Below are 15,711 nucleotides of genomic sequence, written 5' to 3'. Positions count from 1 at the left end.
TTACTCTGCTCAGTGATAGCAACCAAAATTTTCAGTATTGCTTAAGTACTATAGATTTCTTGCAGCAGATACGATGCTAATGCCACAGAAGCCATTGCTGCAGCCAGTACTAATTGGCCTCTCCCAGCTTATCTTAATAGAGAATCAATATAGAGTGAGCAATAAAACCACACTGGCTCATCCAAAAATAATAGCTGCATGTTGTTCCTAGAGCATTCATGGAGCAGCATGGCATGGGCAAGCACGCTGCCTGCGAGCTGCCCATTTTTGCTTTAGCAGTCACAATATTCCTGTATATTCAAAGGCATTTTGAAAAAATCCATTCTTTTCCTGGGTGTGTTTCTTTATTAAGACAAGAGCTCTGAAACAGTATTTCAAGTTTAGGCCTCCCACCAATACGGTTTTCGTACCAGCTTGCTTACCCACTTAATTCTCTGCTCACAGCCGTTCGTGACGTCCCACGGCTGCTTTCAGAAGAGGCAACCTGAGGCCACACGCTCTAGTGAGAGCCGTGTTGCAGCCCGATGGCCCGCGGCGTTGCTGGAACAGAAACCTGCCCCGCTCTTGGTGAAATAACCCCTAGCCTTGTTGAGCAGGTCCAGTGCAATGGTGCTTCCAGTCACGCCTTCACCTGAGGCTTAGCAACAGGTTTAGGATAAGGTTAGTGCTGTGGGTTGTTTGCTTGGTTTTGGGGTTGTTTGCTTGCTTTTCGCTTGTTTTGTTTTCACTAGGTAACCAATGGTAAACTGAAGGGGCTTCGTCCTGCACTTGCCACTGCTGCGAATCTCCTAACAGTGCGATGGCCCACTCGGGTTGTAACTGGGATGGAAGTTGAGGCGGTCGGAGGAGGTGATGAAGTTGCCGGGGCCGGTCACGTGGCTTTTCTCGAGGTAGGTGTTGAGCCCGTTATCTCTGTACATGCCGCACAGTCCCAGGGTATCTGAGAAAGCGTGCGAGATGGCACAGTAGGAGGTCTGTGGGAAGGAGGAAAAGGGAGAAAGGAGATGTTTTAAATGCCCATATAAATAGCACCTTTAATTTACGGAAGTTAGGATAAAATAGTAAGGGTACTTTTAAGTTAAGGCACTTGCAGGAATTCATTGTCACAGGGCATTGCAGAGGCCAGAGACAGGGGTTCGGGATGGTTCAGAACTGCTGTATCAGGGCTGAGCTGTGCTCTGAAAAGGGAAGAGGAGTTTTGTCTGTTCACGAACCTTCTGCATTGACCACTGCCTTAGAATGAAAGCAAAACCCTCAAACCTGCCAGTCTTTGGAGTCCAAAACCATTCTCCCAATTGCTTTTCCTCTGTAGAATAAATGTGGAGGAATTTATCTGTAAATACTTTGTACTTTCAGTAACAGCATTCAGCAGCAAAAGTCACACAAGGAACAGTTCTCTGGGTTTTTATGCAGAAGAAAAGAGATTTTTGTCCTGTTAAACATAATCCCTTTACTGCATCACATTCCAGGATAAGACCTAGGTGATGGAAACTGTACTGATAACTGAGTTTTTCTTGTCTGTCTTATCCTCTCATGTAAAACCTGCTTAGAGACACTAGAGCATCTGCTAAGCCCGTACTTTTTTTCTCCAGCATGCTTGTGCCAAAAGCAAGAAATAACTTTGCACGGGAGGGTAACTGCATACCCTGCATGTATACATAAAATGGGTCATTGCTACAGCAAGTGGAGATTTGGTGTTACCAGGACGGTGGTGTTTAGCTTATAAAGATTTAAGAAAAGAGGAGCGATCATCGCTGAAGATTTTAAGAACATGCAAACTGCAGCAGTAACTAAAGTAAATGTCAAAGAAAAGACTGAAAGATGCTTTTATCAATCCCGGGTGCGTACGTACCGGCATCTCATGCACCGTGGGCGCTTTGCTCCCGTAGGTCTGGTTGCTGGTCCTGTACAGGGGGTGAGGCTCCTTTTTCCTAGGGGAGAGAGCATAAAGCCGCATCACGGAAACCTTTCCAGCAAAAGCACGTCCTGCTGCGTGCGGGCGGACGGGGGGGATGCGCAGGAGCCGGGGAGCTGGGCCCGTCCCCACCGGTAGCCCTGGAAGCGCGCCGGGTGGTTGAACCTGGCCGGCAGGTTGTCGCTGACGCGGTAGAAGTCACTGGTGCAGGGGTCCCGAGGGGGCTGGGGGGGCCCTGGGGCCGCCCCGTCGGGGCTGCCCGTGGGCAGCGGACGGGACATGCGGCGGGGGTCAAGGCCGGGGTCCGGGCTGCAGGTCGGGGTCCCAGTGGGGGGGTCCTGGGATGGGGGCCAGGTACAGTCTGGGGTCTGGGTCTGGGTCTGGACTGGGGTTTGAGTCGGGGGTCTGGGTCTGGGTCTGGATTGGAGTTCGGGTGTGGAGTCGGAGTCCAGGTTGGGACTGGGTTTTGGGTGCGGGGTCTGGGTCTGGGTCTGGACTGGGGTTCGAGTCTGGGGTCTGGGTCTGGGTTCGGGTGTGGGGTCTGGGTCGGTACTGGGGTTTGGTGCAGGGTCTGGGCCTGGGTCTGGACTGGGGTTCAAGTCTGGGGTTCGGGTCTGGGTCTGGGTGTGGGGTGCAGGTCCAGGTCGGGTCCAGATCTGGGTCCGGACTGGAGTTCGAGTCTGGGGTCCGGGTCTGGGTCTGGACTGGGGTTCGGGTCCGGTTCGAGTCTGGGTCGGGACTGGGTCTGGTGCGGAGTCGGGGTCCGGGTTGGGACTGTGGTTCAAGTCTGGGGTCGGGGTTTGGATTGGGGTTTGGGTGTGGGGTCCGGATCGGTGATGGGGTCCGGATCCGAGCTGGGTCCGGGCAGCGGCGCGTCCCGTTGCGCGGCGACGGGCGGCGGCTCCGCAGCCCTATAGCTGCGCTCTTAAAGGCGCCGCGCTGCCAGAGCCGCGCAGCCGCGCCGCGGGCACCCGCGCCCGCCTTCTGCGGGGGGGGGGCAGGGGGACCCCGGGGCAGCCCGGGCTGCAGCACCGCTGCTCGGTGCTGGGGCAGCGCCTGGCACCGCGGGGGGGGGGGGGGGGGGCGGCACCGCGGGGGGGGGGCAGGAGCCCGCCCCGCACCGGCCGTGCAGCGCTGCGAGGGCGCCCGGCGCCGGCAGGAGGCGGTGGAGCCGCACAGGAAGCGGAAGGCGCCGCCTGACCTTCCTCCTCCTCCTCCTCCTCCTCCTGCTCCTGCTCCTGCTCCTGCTCCTGCTCCTGCTCGCCCTGCGCCGCCGGGCACGGAGCATGGCGGTGCCGAGGCTCCTGCGGGCAGGTGAGCGGGCCGGGCCGGGCCGGGCGGTGCCGAGCCGAACCGAGCCGAACCGAGCCGGCCCGTGTGACCCGCTGTGCTTCTCCCCCCCGCAGCAGCCCCGCGGCTCTACAGCACCGTGGTGGCCCCGGCGCCGGCCCGCCAGCCCAGGGGTAAGTGCCGGGGCCGGGGGGGGGGGGGGGGGGGCTGCACCGGGAGGGGGATCCCCGAGCCGGACCCACGGCATCGCCCGGCTGCCACCTTGCAGCATTGCACGGCTGCACCCCGTGGCATCGCCTGGCAGCACCCCACGGCGTTGCCCAGCTGCCACCTTGCGCCCCTTGGCATCGCCTGGCTGCACCTCATGGCATTGCTTGACCGGAGGGGCACCTTGCATCTTGCACCCCGTGGCATCGCCTGACTGCACCCCATGACATTGCCCAGCTGCCACCCTGCACCCCTTGGCGTTGCCCAGCTGCCGCTCTGCAGCCCATGGCATCACCTGCATGCACCCCACGGCGTTGCTCAGCTGCCACCCTACGCTGCATGGCATTGCCCGGCTGCTGCCCTGCACCCCATGGCATTGCCCTTGGCATCGCCCAGGTGCACCCCACAGCACTGTCCTCCTGCCACCCTGCACCCTGCAGCGTCGCCCGCCTGCAGCCCTTGGCGTCGCTCAGCTGCAGCCCCGCGCCCTGCGGTGTCGCCCGGCTGCACTGCGTGGCATTGCCAGGCACTGCCCACACCTGGGGCCACGAGACGAGCAGTGTCGTTGCTGGCATTGCCTGGCCCGAGCGAGCTGGCCCTCGTTGCACGCGCCTGGCCACGGGTGCATCGGGGACTGGGGTGCACGTGCTCGCGGGGTGCCGTGGACGGTGACACGGGCAGCAAAACTTTGCAGTCCCGGCTCATGCCCTGCAGACACGGGGAGGGAGCAGTCAGTTTTTTCCCTTCTCCCTTCAGATGCGGATGACAGGCTGATAACCGAGCCGCTCGGCCACCCCGACTTCTTCAACGTGCAGGAGCTCTTCTCCCTGAAAGATCTCTTCGATGCCCGGGTGCACCTGGGGCACAAAAAGGGGTGCCGGCATAGGTGAGTGACCCCGTTTCGTGATCCAGCACTTGTTGAAATCAGAAGTGTTTCCCTAGACCTCTTTGGAGGCCCCTGTAGATCGGGCCAGGGCTGGCACTGCCCACATAGACCCACGTTCTTGCCTGGGCCCAGTTACTGCCCTGCAGGAGCGCTGGTTCCCTGGTGCGATGCAGGCGTTGAGAGACCTGCAGCCCCTCTGAGCCCAGCTGGGACAGTCGGGGCAGATGCTGTGTACTAAGAGCTCCGGCATCCGTCAGGAGCGTTTCCCCGCGCTGGTTGGAGATGTGGGAAGGTGGGGGGGGGGGGGCATGCCGCATTCAGAAATGCTGCTCAAAGCCTGTAGCCCCCCTGTCCCCGCGTCCCCTTGTGTCGCCCTCCCTCTGCCCCGGCAGGTTCATGGAGCCCTACATCTTCGGCTGCCGCCTCGGCCAGGACATCATCGACTTGGATCAGACCATGCAGCACCTCCAGCTGGCTCTCAACTTCACGGCGCACATCGCCTACCGCAAAGGCATCATCCTCTTCGTCAGCCGCAACCGCCAGTTCGGCCACCTGGTAGAGAGCACGGCCCAGGAGTGCGGGGAGTACGCCCACACCCGCTACTGGCAGGGCGGCCTGCTCACCAACGCCAACGTCCAGTTCGGGCCCGGCGTCCGCCTGCCCGACCTCCTCATCTTCCTCAGCAGCCTCAACAACGTCTTTGAGCCCCACGTGGCCATCCGGGATGCTGCCAAAATGAACATCCCCACGGTGGGGGTGGTGGACACGAACTGCAACCCCTGCCTGATCACCTACCCCATCCCCGGGAACGACGACAGCCCCTCCGCTGTGGAGCTCTACTGCAAGCTCTTCAAGATGACCATCATCCGCGCCAAGGACAAGAGGAAGCAGAAGGAGGTCTTCTACGATCTGCAGAGCAAAGCAGAGGGCGCTTAGAGCCCCTTCGCTCTCACTTTGGCCTAGGGACAGAAGCGACCGTGCCCAGCAGCTTGACACATCCTCCCTGCTGACAAGGGGCATGAGGAGATGGGACGTCCCGCTCCTCTCCTGCAGGCGCTGGGGGTCTGATCCTGCGCCCAGAGCGTCGCCCCTGGCTTTTGGCAGAGCTGGGCTGGTTGCCAGAAGGGACCCCCCAGCTCTGTCGCTGTGCAGAAATCCTGCAGCAGAGACCCCTGCAGAGAATCTACCTGTGAAGGGACTTCCCTGCTCCGCTCTTCATCCCCCAAAAAAGCTGGTCAGAGCAATCTAAGGGAAGATGGAGCAGGGCAGTCGCAATTCCTTTTCTTGTATTTGTCCCTGGTGCAAGGAGACACTTCTGTCCTGTGGCCTTCCTGTTTCTGAGCTTCTGATCTTGTATGAAACCACATTTCTTCCTGACATGACAAATAAAGCGGTCTTTTATCCTTTTTCTTTCTGCCCTTGGGGAAGGATGAGAAATCTTGCAAACATGATGTTAGATGGGTCGAGGCAAAGGGGAGAAGGGTGTTTGCAGCCAGGGACCCCTCAGGGCATGGCAGGCCCAGGCCTGGGGGCTGCAAAGTCTGTGGCATCGCAGCCTGGGGACCCTGTTGTGTCTGGGGGCGAGTTGAGGGTCTGCCAGGGTGGGAGCTTGGGAACTTCAAGGTGGAGATAGGAAAAAGGAAATTCAGCCCCTAACATGCCTTGTATCTCTACAGGGGGGCTTAGGCCAGTCCTGCCATGTTGGGGGTCGGACCCAGCATGGGGAAGAGCTCTTGGCCATGGGTCCCTGCCCCCCTGGCCTAGTTCCCTTTCCATGTCCCTCACCCTGTCCCCTTCCTGTGGCTGGATCCCCATTTCTGGCTGCCTCCTGTGGCTGCATCCCCATCCCTGTCCGCTTCCTGTGGCCATGTCTCTGTTTCTGGCTCCTTCCCATGACCATATCCCCTTCCCTGGTCTCTCCCCGTGGCCGTGCCCCCTTCCCTGGCCCCTTTCCCTGGCCGTGTCCCCTTCCCTGCCCCCTTTCCCTGGCCGTGTCCTGGCCCCACTGTCCAGGCTGCACCCTGCTCTCCGCCCTCCCGCTCAGCAGAGGGCGCTCGCGGGAAGCGAAGGCGCAGCGCGGATTGACCCCTCCGCCTTTCCGTCCAGGCGCGCTATATAAGCGGAAGGCGGGAGCCGCCTCGCCCTTTCGGCGGGACGCGCGGCGCGAGTGGGAGCGGAGCGAGCGGGCGGGCTAGTGTTGTGGGGGTGAGGGGCGGCCCGGGCTGCTGCCCCCGGCGGGCAGGTTTGTTCCTCGTTCCCGCTTCGTTTCGACGGGGTGAAGGGAGGGTGTTCTGCGCCCTCGGGCGGGGAGGCCGCGGGGGGGGGGGGGGAAGAGAGTCTCGTCCCCTCAGAGGGAGATGCCGGGGGGGGATGGGAAGGGGGTCTCGGCCCCTCGGGGGTGGGGGGAGGCGTGTATCAGCCGCGGAGGGGGTCTCCTGTGCCCGCCGGCAGGGTCGTGCCTCACTGACTGCCTGGTGCTCTTTGCTCAGGTGCCCCTTCCTGCGTCATGTCGCTGCGAGGTTCCTGCTGCAAGACGGGCTCTGGCCGCAGCTCCTGGCTGTTGGCAGCCCCTGCTGCTCCTCGGGGCCGTGAGGATGTGGCTGCAGCCAAGCGCAGCTCCTGTGCGTGGAGAGGAAGAGGAGGAAGGCCTGCACGGAGCCACAGATGTTCCCTGTGCCTGCACAGGTGGGTTGGCTGCGTGCGGAGGGGTGGTCTTGCAGGGTTGCTCAGGGTGACTCCTAGCAAAGTCAGGCTCTCAGTCCCCTCCTTTCCCCGCTAATGGAGATGTCTGGACTTGGCCTGGAAGCAGCGTGTCCTGCTCAGCCACGTGGCTGGTGACAGCAAGATGGAGAACAGTGGATGCCCTGGACTCCAGTGCTCCCTTTGCTCCAGACACTGAGATGTTCAGTGTGAAGCAGAAAGAATAGTGCTGAAGTGTGTAGGGTCAGTGAAGAGTGATAAGGCAAAGAGGGTGCTGAGACAACTGCAGGGTGTTGTAGAAGAGTTGTTCTTAGTGTAGACTTTAAGGGTGGCTGAGCTCCATCGTAATCTTTCTGAACTTTGGCCTTAAGTTCTATGTAAAAGGTCTGATGCTTTAAAAAAAAAAAAACACTAGTGATTCAGGCAAATGAGTACAGGGATCTCCTCAACTCTCTAAGTGGTGCATTACACTTTCTATCTACAAATAGACCAAATACCTTTGTGATACTACTTTACTGAATAGGTGACACAGTCTTGATCTTATAGATACCTGCAAACATCATGTTTTTCAGTCTTAGTGTTTTTTCTACACAGCAGAATGACTTAAAGTACTTGTTTCAGTAAGCATAAGAAGAGTGATTAACTTAAGAATCAGGTTTTATAAGTACATGTGAGTGTGGTGTTGAGCTTGCTGAGTTGAAATAGTTCAAACTGGGCTACTTGGTATATCAGATTCATTAATGGCTAATGGGAGCTAATGACCCATCTGGTCTTAATCTTACACTCTGTAACCAGTTTTGGAAGTGTTCTCTGAGAATCAGCAATAGAAATATCTTAGTTGCACATAGTGCAAAAGATTATTATAAGCTCACTCTTTTTTGTTTCAAACTGGTGTAAATGTAATGAAGTGCTTTTTGTTTGTTGATGCATTGTAATCCTCAGCGTAATTTTTCATGTAACTTCCACTTATCTATCAGATTTTATTGAATTGGTTCCTGCCCCTACAGGCGTTGCAAAGGTGGCTGCTGTGACATCTTTGTGTCATTAGGTGGCAGAGAGAAACAGGCTATGTTCTACGCTCGTTTGTTCTGAAACCTGTGAGCATTCAGAGTGATTGATAGCCTGACATTGTTTATAAATAGGCTGGTTTTATTAGGAGGCTCTTGAGAAACTAAACCTCTCCTTTTTTTTTTTCTTTCCCCTTTTTTTGACCATTCTGATTTAAGCATGAGATCTGTATGCAGTAGAAATGGATGCTGTCCTATACATACTGTAGCAGATGTGTAGCAAAAAGGCTGCAGGGCTTTCTTAATATTTAATCTTGAAAGCTGTAGGCATAGTTGGTATGTAGATTTGTATTTGTATTACAGATGGAAGAATGTGAGTTGAAGTGATCTAAAGCCACGTGGCAAGTTGGTGACATCACTGGGAGCAGATTCTGGGAGTTGCATGCCTGCAGCCCTGGCCCTCTTCCTCTTCTGAAGGTAAAAAACGTGCCTTCTCTGTGTGCTTCTATTTCTTTAGCTTGCCTCTTGGACTGGGCTTCTCAGACTTCTGTCGGCAGTGAAACAATAGCCATGTTACCAGGCCTTGAAGAGTGTCTAAACAGATACTATAAATGCTCTATATATTTATCATTTTTCTTTTTCAGAGAAAGGCAGGTAAACATGGCAGACCCAGGAGGTTTTCTCAAAGACCTGAGGTGAGCAGTAGTTCATGCAAGTCAGTGTTGATTAGCTCCATGCCCCAGCTCGTGTTGCAAATGTGGCTGTTGTGCCACGTTTGTGTCATTAGGTGGCAGAGAGGAAAAGGCTACGTCTTTGCTAGCGCTCCGAAACCTGTGAGCGCTCAGGGATGATCCACAGCCTGACAATTGCTTCTCACTTTACCTTTTTTCTTTTTTCCTTAATATTAAAAGATGAAAGATGAAGGATTCACAGCTGTGGAGGGGTAGGGTACAGAAACTAGCCCTTGTCCTTCAGCGTGAAGGACATTCATTCCTTTAATGAAGGACAAGAGATACAATCGAGTTTTCTGCCATCAAACATCATCAGTCCTGTGCGCTCAGTATGCTGAGCAGCACACTTGAAAACTGTCAGTGTAGCTTTCCTGATGCCTTCCTCTACTCAGGATTCTTCCGTGGGAATATAGGACTGCACAGTGTTTTTACCTTGTGGTTTTGCAGTCCGTGCTCTTCCCCACCCCATCCTCTCAGAAAAGAAAAGAATATGCAGCTGAGTCTGAGTTTGAAGTCAGCTACTACTTCCTTAAAACTCTGAAAAATCCTTCTGAATTGTGGCTCTCATCCATTTTTCTTGCTCTTAATTCCTTTTGATATGTGTTTTTTAGATAGAAAACTCTGAAGGCAGATGTCCAAGAAGACATTTTCACAGAAAAAAGGTGAGGGGTTTTTTGAACCTATATGATATAAGGCATGTGAGTTATGACTTTGGCTGGAGTTGATGTTGAAATTTTTGCACTTTGCTAATATCTTAACAGTTTAACATACAGACAGAACAGGACTTTCTTCATAAAGCTGTTTGTTAAACTTGTGTTGAACTCAGTCTTGCCCTATGCTTACCTCCTAACTCTTGCGTTCAAATACCGGTCTAGGTGTAACATAGATGTAGCCTGAAACAATTTTGTAGGTATAAATTTCAGAATTTTCTTTTTTTCCCCTTGTTGCAAACTGCAGAGGAAGAGGTGGGAAGCCATAAGAACTTGTCTCAAATTCACTTGTTAGATACCATAGATGAAAAAGCCTCTGAGTCAGCAACATGTTTTGACTCCAGGTGTAGGGGGATGATCTTGCAGTTAAGATCTCACCACAACAGAGAGATTGAAAGCTAATTCAGGCTTCTTGCATATTGCATCTGATACCGTTATGGAGGAATGGCAGACTTCAGTATTCTTTATTGTAATAGTCCTGAGTCCTCAGAAGTTTTGCTGTTGTGATCTGTTAATGTCATTAAGGGGGCAGAGATGAAGGGGCTTCCTGTGCCTGAAACTTGCAAGTAGCTCAACATTAGTAGCTTAACATGATTTCCATGCACACCTCTTTCTCCAGAGAATCAGCGGAAGATGGAGCAAATTTCCTTTGAAAGGCAGTTAAATGGATGCCAATTTTAACTGCATCAGGAGAAGGTCCTTTCCTTTTTTGCAAGGACAAATAGAAGTAATAGTTCTATTCTTGAACTCTTTAATCCTATTTTTGCTGTCCTTGTGGCCTGCAAGACATCCGTGTTTGCTGCCTGTTCTGTCTGTGGAATGGGGATACCATGCCTCTTGAATTTTGCAGGGATTAACATTATGTAGATACCAAGAATTACACCTGTGTGTGGAGGAGGCAAGGGAAACAGATACCTAAGTTTGTTGTTTTGAAAGTACTGGAGTGAGGTAGAAGCAGTTGGGTGTGGATTTAGTATATGAAGGAAATAGTACCCTGCTTCTAAAATTTACTGTACTTAAAACGTAACTACTCTATCAACAACATCTTGACTCTCAAAAGTGCTAAGTAAGGTTGACCAGAAGGTGCAATCAACAATTTAGTCACTTTATGTATGAATACATGCCTTCAAATCAGAGTGAATCTTCTGAAGTATGTCTTTAAAATCATGCTTGCTTCTGGGAGGAAAAAAAACAAAAAAAAAAAGATCTTTTTCCTTCTTACAGGTACATGTGAGAATAGGAATGAATAGGAATGAGTTCTGGAACTTGCTTCAAGTATTGAAGGTAGGCATTATGTCAGTTCTTGTAAACCTACTCAAACCCTAATGTGTTACCAAAATAGTCAATGTTAGGGGACAAGTCCTTGGGCTGACACACCATGGCCCTCTGACTTCTTAAGAGACTTGGACAAATTAAATACTTGCTGCTGGTGACATCTTGAATGTGTAACTGTGAAAAGAACTTAAAATTCAATATTCTTTCATCTTTTTTGCTCACAAACATCTACTTTAGGAGGAATGTTTTCAGGTTCATCTGTTCAGGTACAGCAGCAATTTTTAGTTTATTTTCAAAAAACCACTATAATCTTTAAAATATTTGTAAGCAGTCTTAAACACATTTCTGATGAATTTCTTCATGCCTCATTTGTGAAGTGCATTTTATTCCTCAGCTCCCAAAGCACATCCTTTCAAGGGCACCTGTCAGTGAGTCAGAACTCTTGTATTCTGACAGATAAGTAGCGAAGACAGGATTTTGTTTTGTAAATGTGTAGTTTTATGTAAAGGGTAAAAGCTCATGCAAATGAACTTGGAACATCATCAGTTCCACATTCTGAGAATGAGAACAGCTGTTTGGCAAGCCAGTGAGCAAGCTGCATGTCAGTGCTTCCTGCAACTTTTGGGCCAGACACTTGATCGCTCAGTTAAGTTCAGCTGCTGTTTTAGCTCTGTTGCCCAAGCCAGGCAGTGATGAGACTTAACTGTTAATAATTGTTGCCCTGTTGAGACATAAATGTGACTGCAGTGTTGTATTTGTGTCAGGGTGATGCAGAAAGGATGTGTAGGCTGCTTTGTAGTTGATGTTCTTAAAGAATGGATGTAAATGCATTTATAGCAGCTAAACAAAATAGCAGAAGTGTATGAGAGCTAGTTGGAGGGGAAAAAAGTATTTTTATTTAGGAATTTTTTTTAGATGTTACCGGTTACAAACCAAAAGTTAATTAAAAGAAAATCACTTCTTAAGACATTGGTACATGGAAGAACTAGTCCATTTAAAATTAAATTGATGTTAACAAACGATACAACAGGCCTGATGCTAAGCTACTGAAGTAAAGCATTTCTCTCAGTTGTCTCCACAGTGAAGTCCTGTTTTAATCAAGTAGACACCTTTGCTGAGAGCCTACACTTTTACATGTTTTAAAGTGCCTGAGCTATTTATCAGAAGAGGTCTCTTCTTACCACATTGTAACACAGAATGCTACTGAAAGTGTTTGTCGTGTCACAAATTCAGAATATAATGAGAGATGGTGTCTTAGGCATACTGAAGAAAGAAACAAGTAAAAAGATTGATATTGGTAATATAAGCAAAAAAAGATATGCCAAAACCTGAAGTCTTTTTAAAACAGTAAAGTTAACCTTCAGTAAATGCAAAAGTGGAATGCTTTGCCCTGTTTCTCAGGAAGAGATCTATCTTCTCTGTGCATCAAATTCTAGCAGATAACACAGCAGACAAAATAGCAAAAATATAATTCGGCACAGTGTTGCTTCTTTAATTGATTTCTGCTGTGTTGATGTGCTAGCGTGCTGGCAAGAAAACTTGACCTCCAAGGCAGTGAGCCATTAGGGAGCAAAGGTGTTGATGCATTGTAGTAATTCTGTGCGTCACTGTCCTTTTTTGGGTGATGTGGTACATGTGGGCCTCTGCTGGGCTGGTGTTACTGAAACAAGTGGTGAGAGAGAAAAGCTATGGCTTCGCGAGCATTCTGAAGCTCTGGAAGGCTCTGCACTGAGTACTAGCCTGACAAAATCTGGCACTGCTAAATGGTGGAAAACGTCCTCATTAAATGGGCATTATGAGGGCTAAAGGTGCCATTAACCAAGCGGGTAGCTGCTGGCTGCAAAATGAGCCATTTAATTGGGAAAAGCCACTGCCTAACTGCCTAAAAGGAGTGGCTTTGGAAAAGAATGCTAATAAGGTTGGGGATACGGTTATGCAAAGAGGCATGCGTTAGGATGCAACTGTTCCATTTAAATTTCCTGGCTTCTTTTATCCCTGAAATATATATTTGATTTTTTCATCAGCCTTTACTCAAATCAAGGGTCTTGTAGGGGTCGTGAGTGCCTAATGAGGCTCTTTAAAACTTTGGTATGTTAGATATAGCATATTTATTAAAATCTTCCAGTTAGCATATGCTGCTAACCATCTTCCCAAGACCGAGCAACAATCGCAGGCTATAAATATTACTTTACTGAAAGAATTACCTGTCTTTCAGCTGTAAAAAAGATGAATGTTTTGAAGTAGAAGTGGTCTTGAGAGAAAGGAGGAAAAAAAAAATCTTGGTGCGCATTAAGTCAACCCTTTACAGTTTAGAACTGCTTTGTTATAGCTTTGAACACTGAAATAAACAGAGTTTTTCTTCCTTTGTACTTGATTTACCAACACAAAAATGTAAATACCTTGAAAAGTACTAGTTCAAAACTCCTGTGGTGAGATTTTACTTTGAGAAGTTTTTTTCTGTAAGTGAAAGCATTGTGTGGAGCAGTATTTTGCTGCGAACTCTAAAGTAGTTTGATACCCAGTAAGTCAAACAAAACAGTTACAGAAATGCAAAGAATAAATATCTACATTCAGTCTCAAGATGCAAAGGAGAACTTAAATGGTTGTTTTGGATAACACTGACATTAAAATAGTGGCCGACCTGTGTGGTTTTTTTGTTTGTTTGTGTTTTAGACTAACAGGTAAGGAGAAGTTCAAAGGTGGGAAGCTACACATTGAAGCTACAAATCCCTCTGTTGTTGAGACTTAATGTACTAGGGCCTAAGCATAATGAAAATAAGTTCAAGCTGAGCAGAATACAATGAGCTCTCCGAGAGCCTGGCAGTCTACAAAATGCTGTCGTTCCTATGGCTTGCACAAAAGTTACCTCCCCATTACTTGATGAGACCTTTTTTGGTATGGAATTTACAGGGCTGGAATAAGAAGATGCTGCAGGAAGGTGCAGATTGAGGCTCTGATTTTATATAATCTGCAAATTTGTATATCTGCACATATCTGTAATATTAATTTAGTATCCATTTCAGGTTGTGCGTTGAGGATTTTTTTAGGGATAAGGCCATAAAAGCCTTTACCTCTTTCTTACTAGAGTTCTTTGGAAGCTGTTATATCACTGCTTATTTTAGTCTGTGGATTTCAAGAAAGTGTCCTGTACGTGAAAACAGGAGTACAATGAAAGAATTGGAATGCACCCTAGAAATAAGTGTTGCAAAGATTCATCTATAGCACAGCTCAGGAAATTTAAATGCTTTGGAACTGGAGAAGATTGCTGGCTATTGAAGTTATTTTCTAACATCCTGGGGCTTTTATTTATTTGCAGATCATGCCACGAGTTTTAGAATTTCTAGCAAACCTGCCTACAGCAAAAGAAAAGGTTAGCAGTGTCTGCGTTTGAAGATTCGTAAAGCTTCATCTTTTCTCGTACATGGGTTCAAATAAACTCCAACACTACAGTCAGTGAAAGTACATGTGATGTTGCTTGTGATTCAGAGTATTTGCTGCAACCTGTGTAGTCAAATGTCAGTTTAAAAAAAATTATAGTTGTTCTGCTCCAAGCGTCCTTTCTATTTTTGCTGTGCTCCTGCTGAATACATCTTAAAAGTTGTAATCTTCCCTTCTCCCAGTAATCCCAGCTCATACACTATTTTCACAGCCAGATTCTACAGTACTTTTGTGTCATCTTGTGTTTTCTCCACATGGCTAAGAAGGGGTTTTAAAAACAAAAATGAAATAAAGATGCCAACTGCAGTAGTTTGAAATGATTGTGCTTGTATTTTTATAGTACCCCAAGTAATATTCATTTTTAACCTTTCTAGGATTTATAACTTTTCTTAGTGTGTATGAGAACTGTTTGTGTCTTTGCCTTGAACAATGAAAGGTGAAGTTCTGCTTCTTACCTCGCTCCCTTTCTAATGCTCTCGAAATCTGTTAAGCTATTAGAGCAACAGCTGCTCTGAAGATCAGGCTTTAGTCATTTTTCTCCCATATTGTAGGGTAGCTTGTAAACCATAAATATGTGTTCAGAAACACTTGTGCTTTTTATTAGTGAGGGACAAAACTCAGTTTTGTTTTCCAAATGCAAAGCCAGGATGTGTGAGTCAAAAGTCTGATGCTTGAGAGTGTCAGTCCAAATGTGATAGGTTTTTGTCAAAAGTGTCTTTATTTGAATAAAGCTGTCTTAACTAGTTCTGTTTAGTACATTGTCTCTCTCCCTGAACTTCATGTTTTCCTCATCGATGCTTAAAGAGATTCTGGTGTTTAGGATTATGTGGATAAGCAAGGAACATATGTCTTTCCTCCATCTTTCTGGCTGCTTACCTGCTGCTTTATCTAATCGTATTGCTTTGGGGGTGGGGGAATACTGGAGGAAATTAAATGTAGAGGGATGCTGTTTATCTGTGGAAAAAGTCCACAGTAAGATTTCAAGCCTAGAGACTAGAGAACCAAAAATAACTTTCTGGAAAACCTGAATGGAAGGTTTGGAGTGCTTAAGTTCCTTTTTCTAATAGCAGAAGAAGATTAATCTGCCAGTAGAGCTAGTTGCCATGGGAATAGAGGACAATAGAATAAAAGCTATGGTAGCTACATGTATCATTAAAAATTCCAGCGTTTGCCCCCTCCTCCCCCTTCACCCAACAGTCCCTTTGCAAACTGGCAGATGAACTGATAGCTGCATGTATCAGTCCAGCACCCGGAGGTGGAGTCTTCACTGACTCTTCCTCCGCAGTGTTAATAAGGAATTAAAGGTGGACTCGGATGGTCTTGCCATCCTTCAGAACAAACCCTAAAGATGCTCAACCTTTCTGTAGAGGAATTATGTTGGAAAGCTGACGTCTCTGAGGGAAGCAAGCTGCAATGGTTCTGTGCTAGATTTAGAGCACTGTTGACACACAAACATTTCCTCCATAAATAACCGTGAGAGGTAATGATGATCCTATAGAACTAATAGGAGGGAATACTGATATCTTTCTTCCAAAGGGCTCGTAAGTTTGCA

The 15,711-nt window shown here is 49.1% G+C and overlaps 2 protein-coding genes, 1 long non-coding RNA gene and 2 other non-coding genes across 5 annotated transcripts; 4 read left to right on the top strand and 1 right to left on the bottom strand.

Annotated features, from left to right (window-relative positions):
- Positions 1-336: 336 nt before the first annotated feature.
- PIERCE1 (piercer of microtubule wall 1) lies at positions 337-2,422 on the bottom strand. Its single transcript, XM_067308895.1, has 3 exons — positions 2,048-2,422; positions 1,853-1,931; positions 337-974 (listed from the first exon to the last, which is right to left on the bottom strand). Exons 1-3 carry the CDS (start codon positions 2,194-2,196, stop codon positions 789-791), a joined length of 414 nt encoding a protein of 137 aa, XP_067164996.1. The 5' UTR covers positions 2,197-2,422; the 3' UTR covers positions 337-788.
- A 720-nt stretch (positions 2,423-3,142) lies between these two features.
- On the top strand, positions 3,143-5,704 carry MRPS2 (mitochondrial ribosomal protein S2). The gene is made up of 4 exons (XM_067308894.1): positions 3,143-3,229; positions 3,322-3,378; positions 4,169-4,298; positions 4,691-5,704. The coding sequence occupies exons 1-4, from the start codon at positions 3,202-3,204 to the stop codon at positions 5,232-5,234; spliced, it is 759 nt and encodes a 252-aa protein (XP_067164995.1). The 5' UTR covers positions 3,143-3,201; the 3' UTR covers positions 5,235-5,704.
- A 752-nt stretch (positions 5,705-6,456) lies between these two features.
- Positions 6,457-14,476, top strand: LOC106483774 (uncharacterized). The gene is made up of 7 exons (XR_010886147.1): positions 6,457-6,540; positions 6,788-6,983; positions 8,369-8,482; positions 8,650-8,700; positions 9,348-9,398; positions 10,671-10,730; positions 14,038-14,476. It is a non-coding gene; the product is annotated as an uncharacterized lncRNA (long non-coding RNA).
- LOC136993898 (small nucleolar RNA SNORA17) lies at positions 7,993-8,128 on the top strand. Its single transcript, XR_010886163.1, has one exon. It is a non-coding gene; the product is annotated as a small nucleolar RNA SNORA17 (small nucleolar RNA).
- Positions 8,739-8,872, top strand: LOC136993899 (small nucleolar RNA SNORA17). The gene has a single exon (XR_010886164.1). It is a non-coding gene; the product is annotated as a small nucleolar RNA SNORA17 (small nucleolar RNA).
- Positions 14,477-15,711: the final 1,235 nt, after the last annotated feature.

Source organism: Apteryx mantelli, chromosome 21 (genome assembly GCF_036417845.1).
Source record: "Apteryx mantelli isolate bAptMan1 chromosome 21, bAptMan1.hap1, whole genome shotgun sequence".
NCBI lineage: Eukaryota > Metazoa > Chordata > Aves > Apterygiformes > Apterygidae > Apteryx > Apteryx mantelli.
Note: the sequence above shows the minus strand (reverse complement) of the source record. Positions and strands in the feature narration are given on the sequence as shown.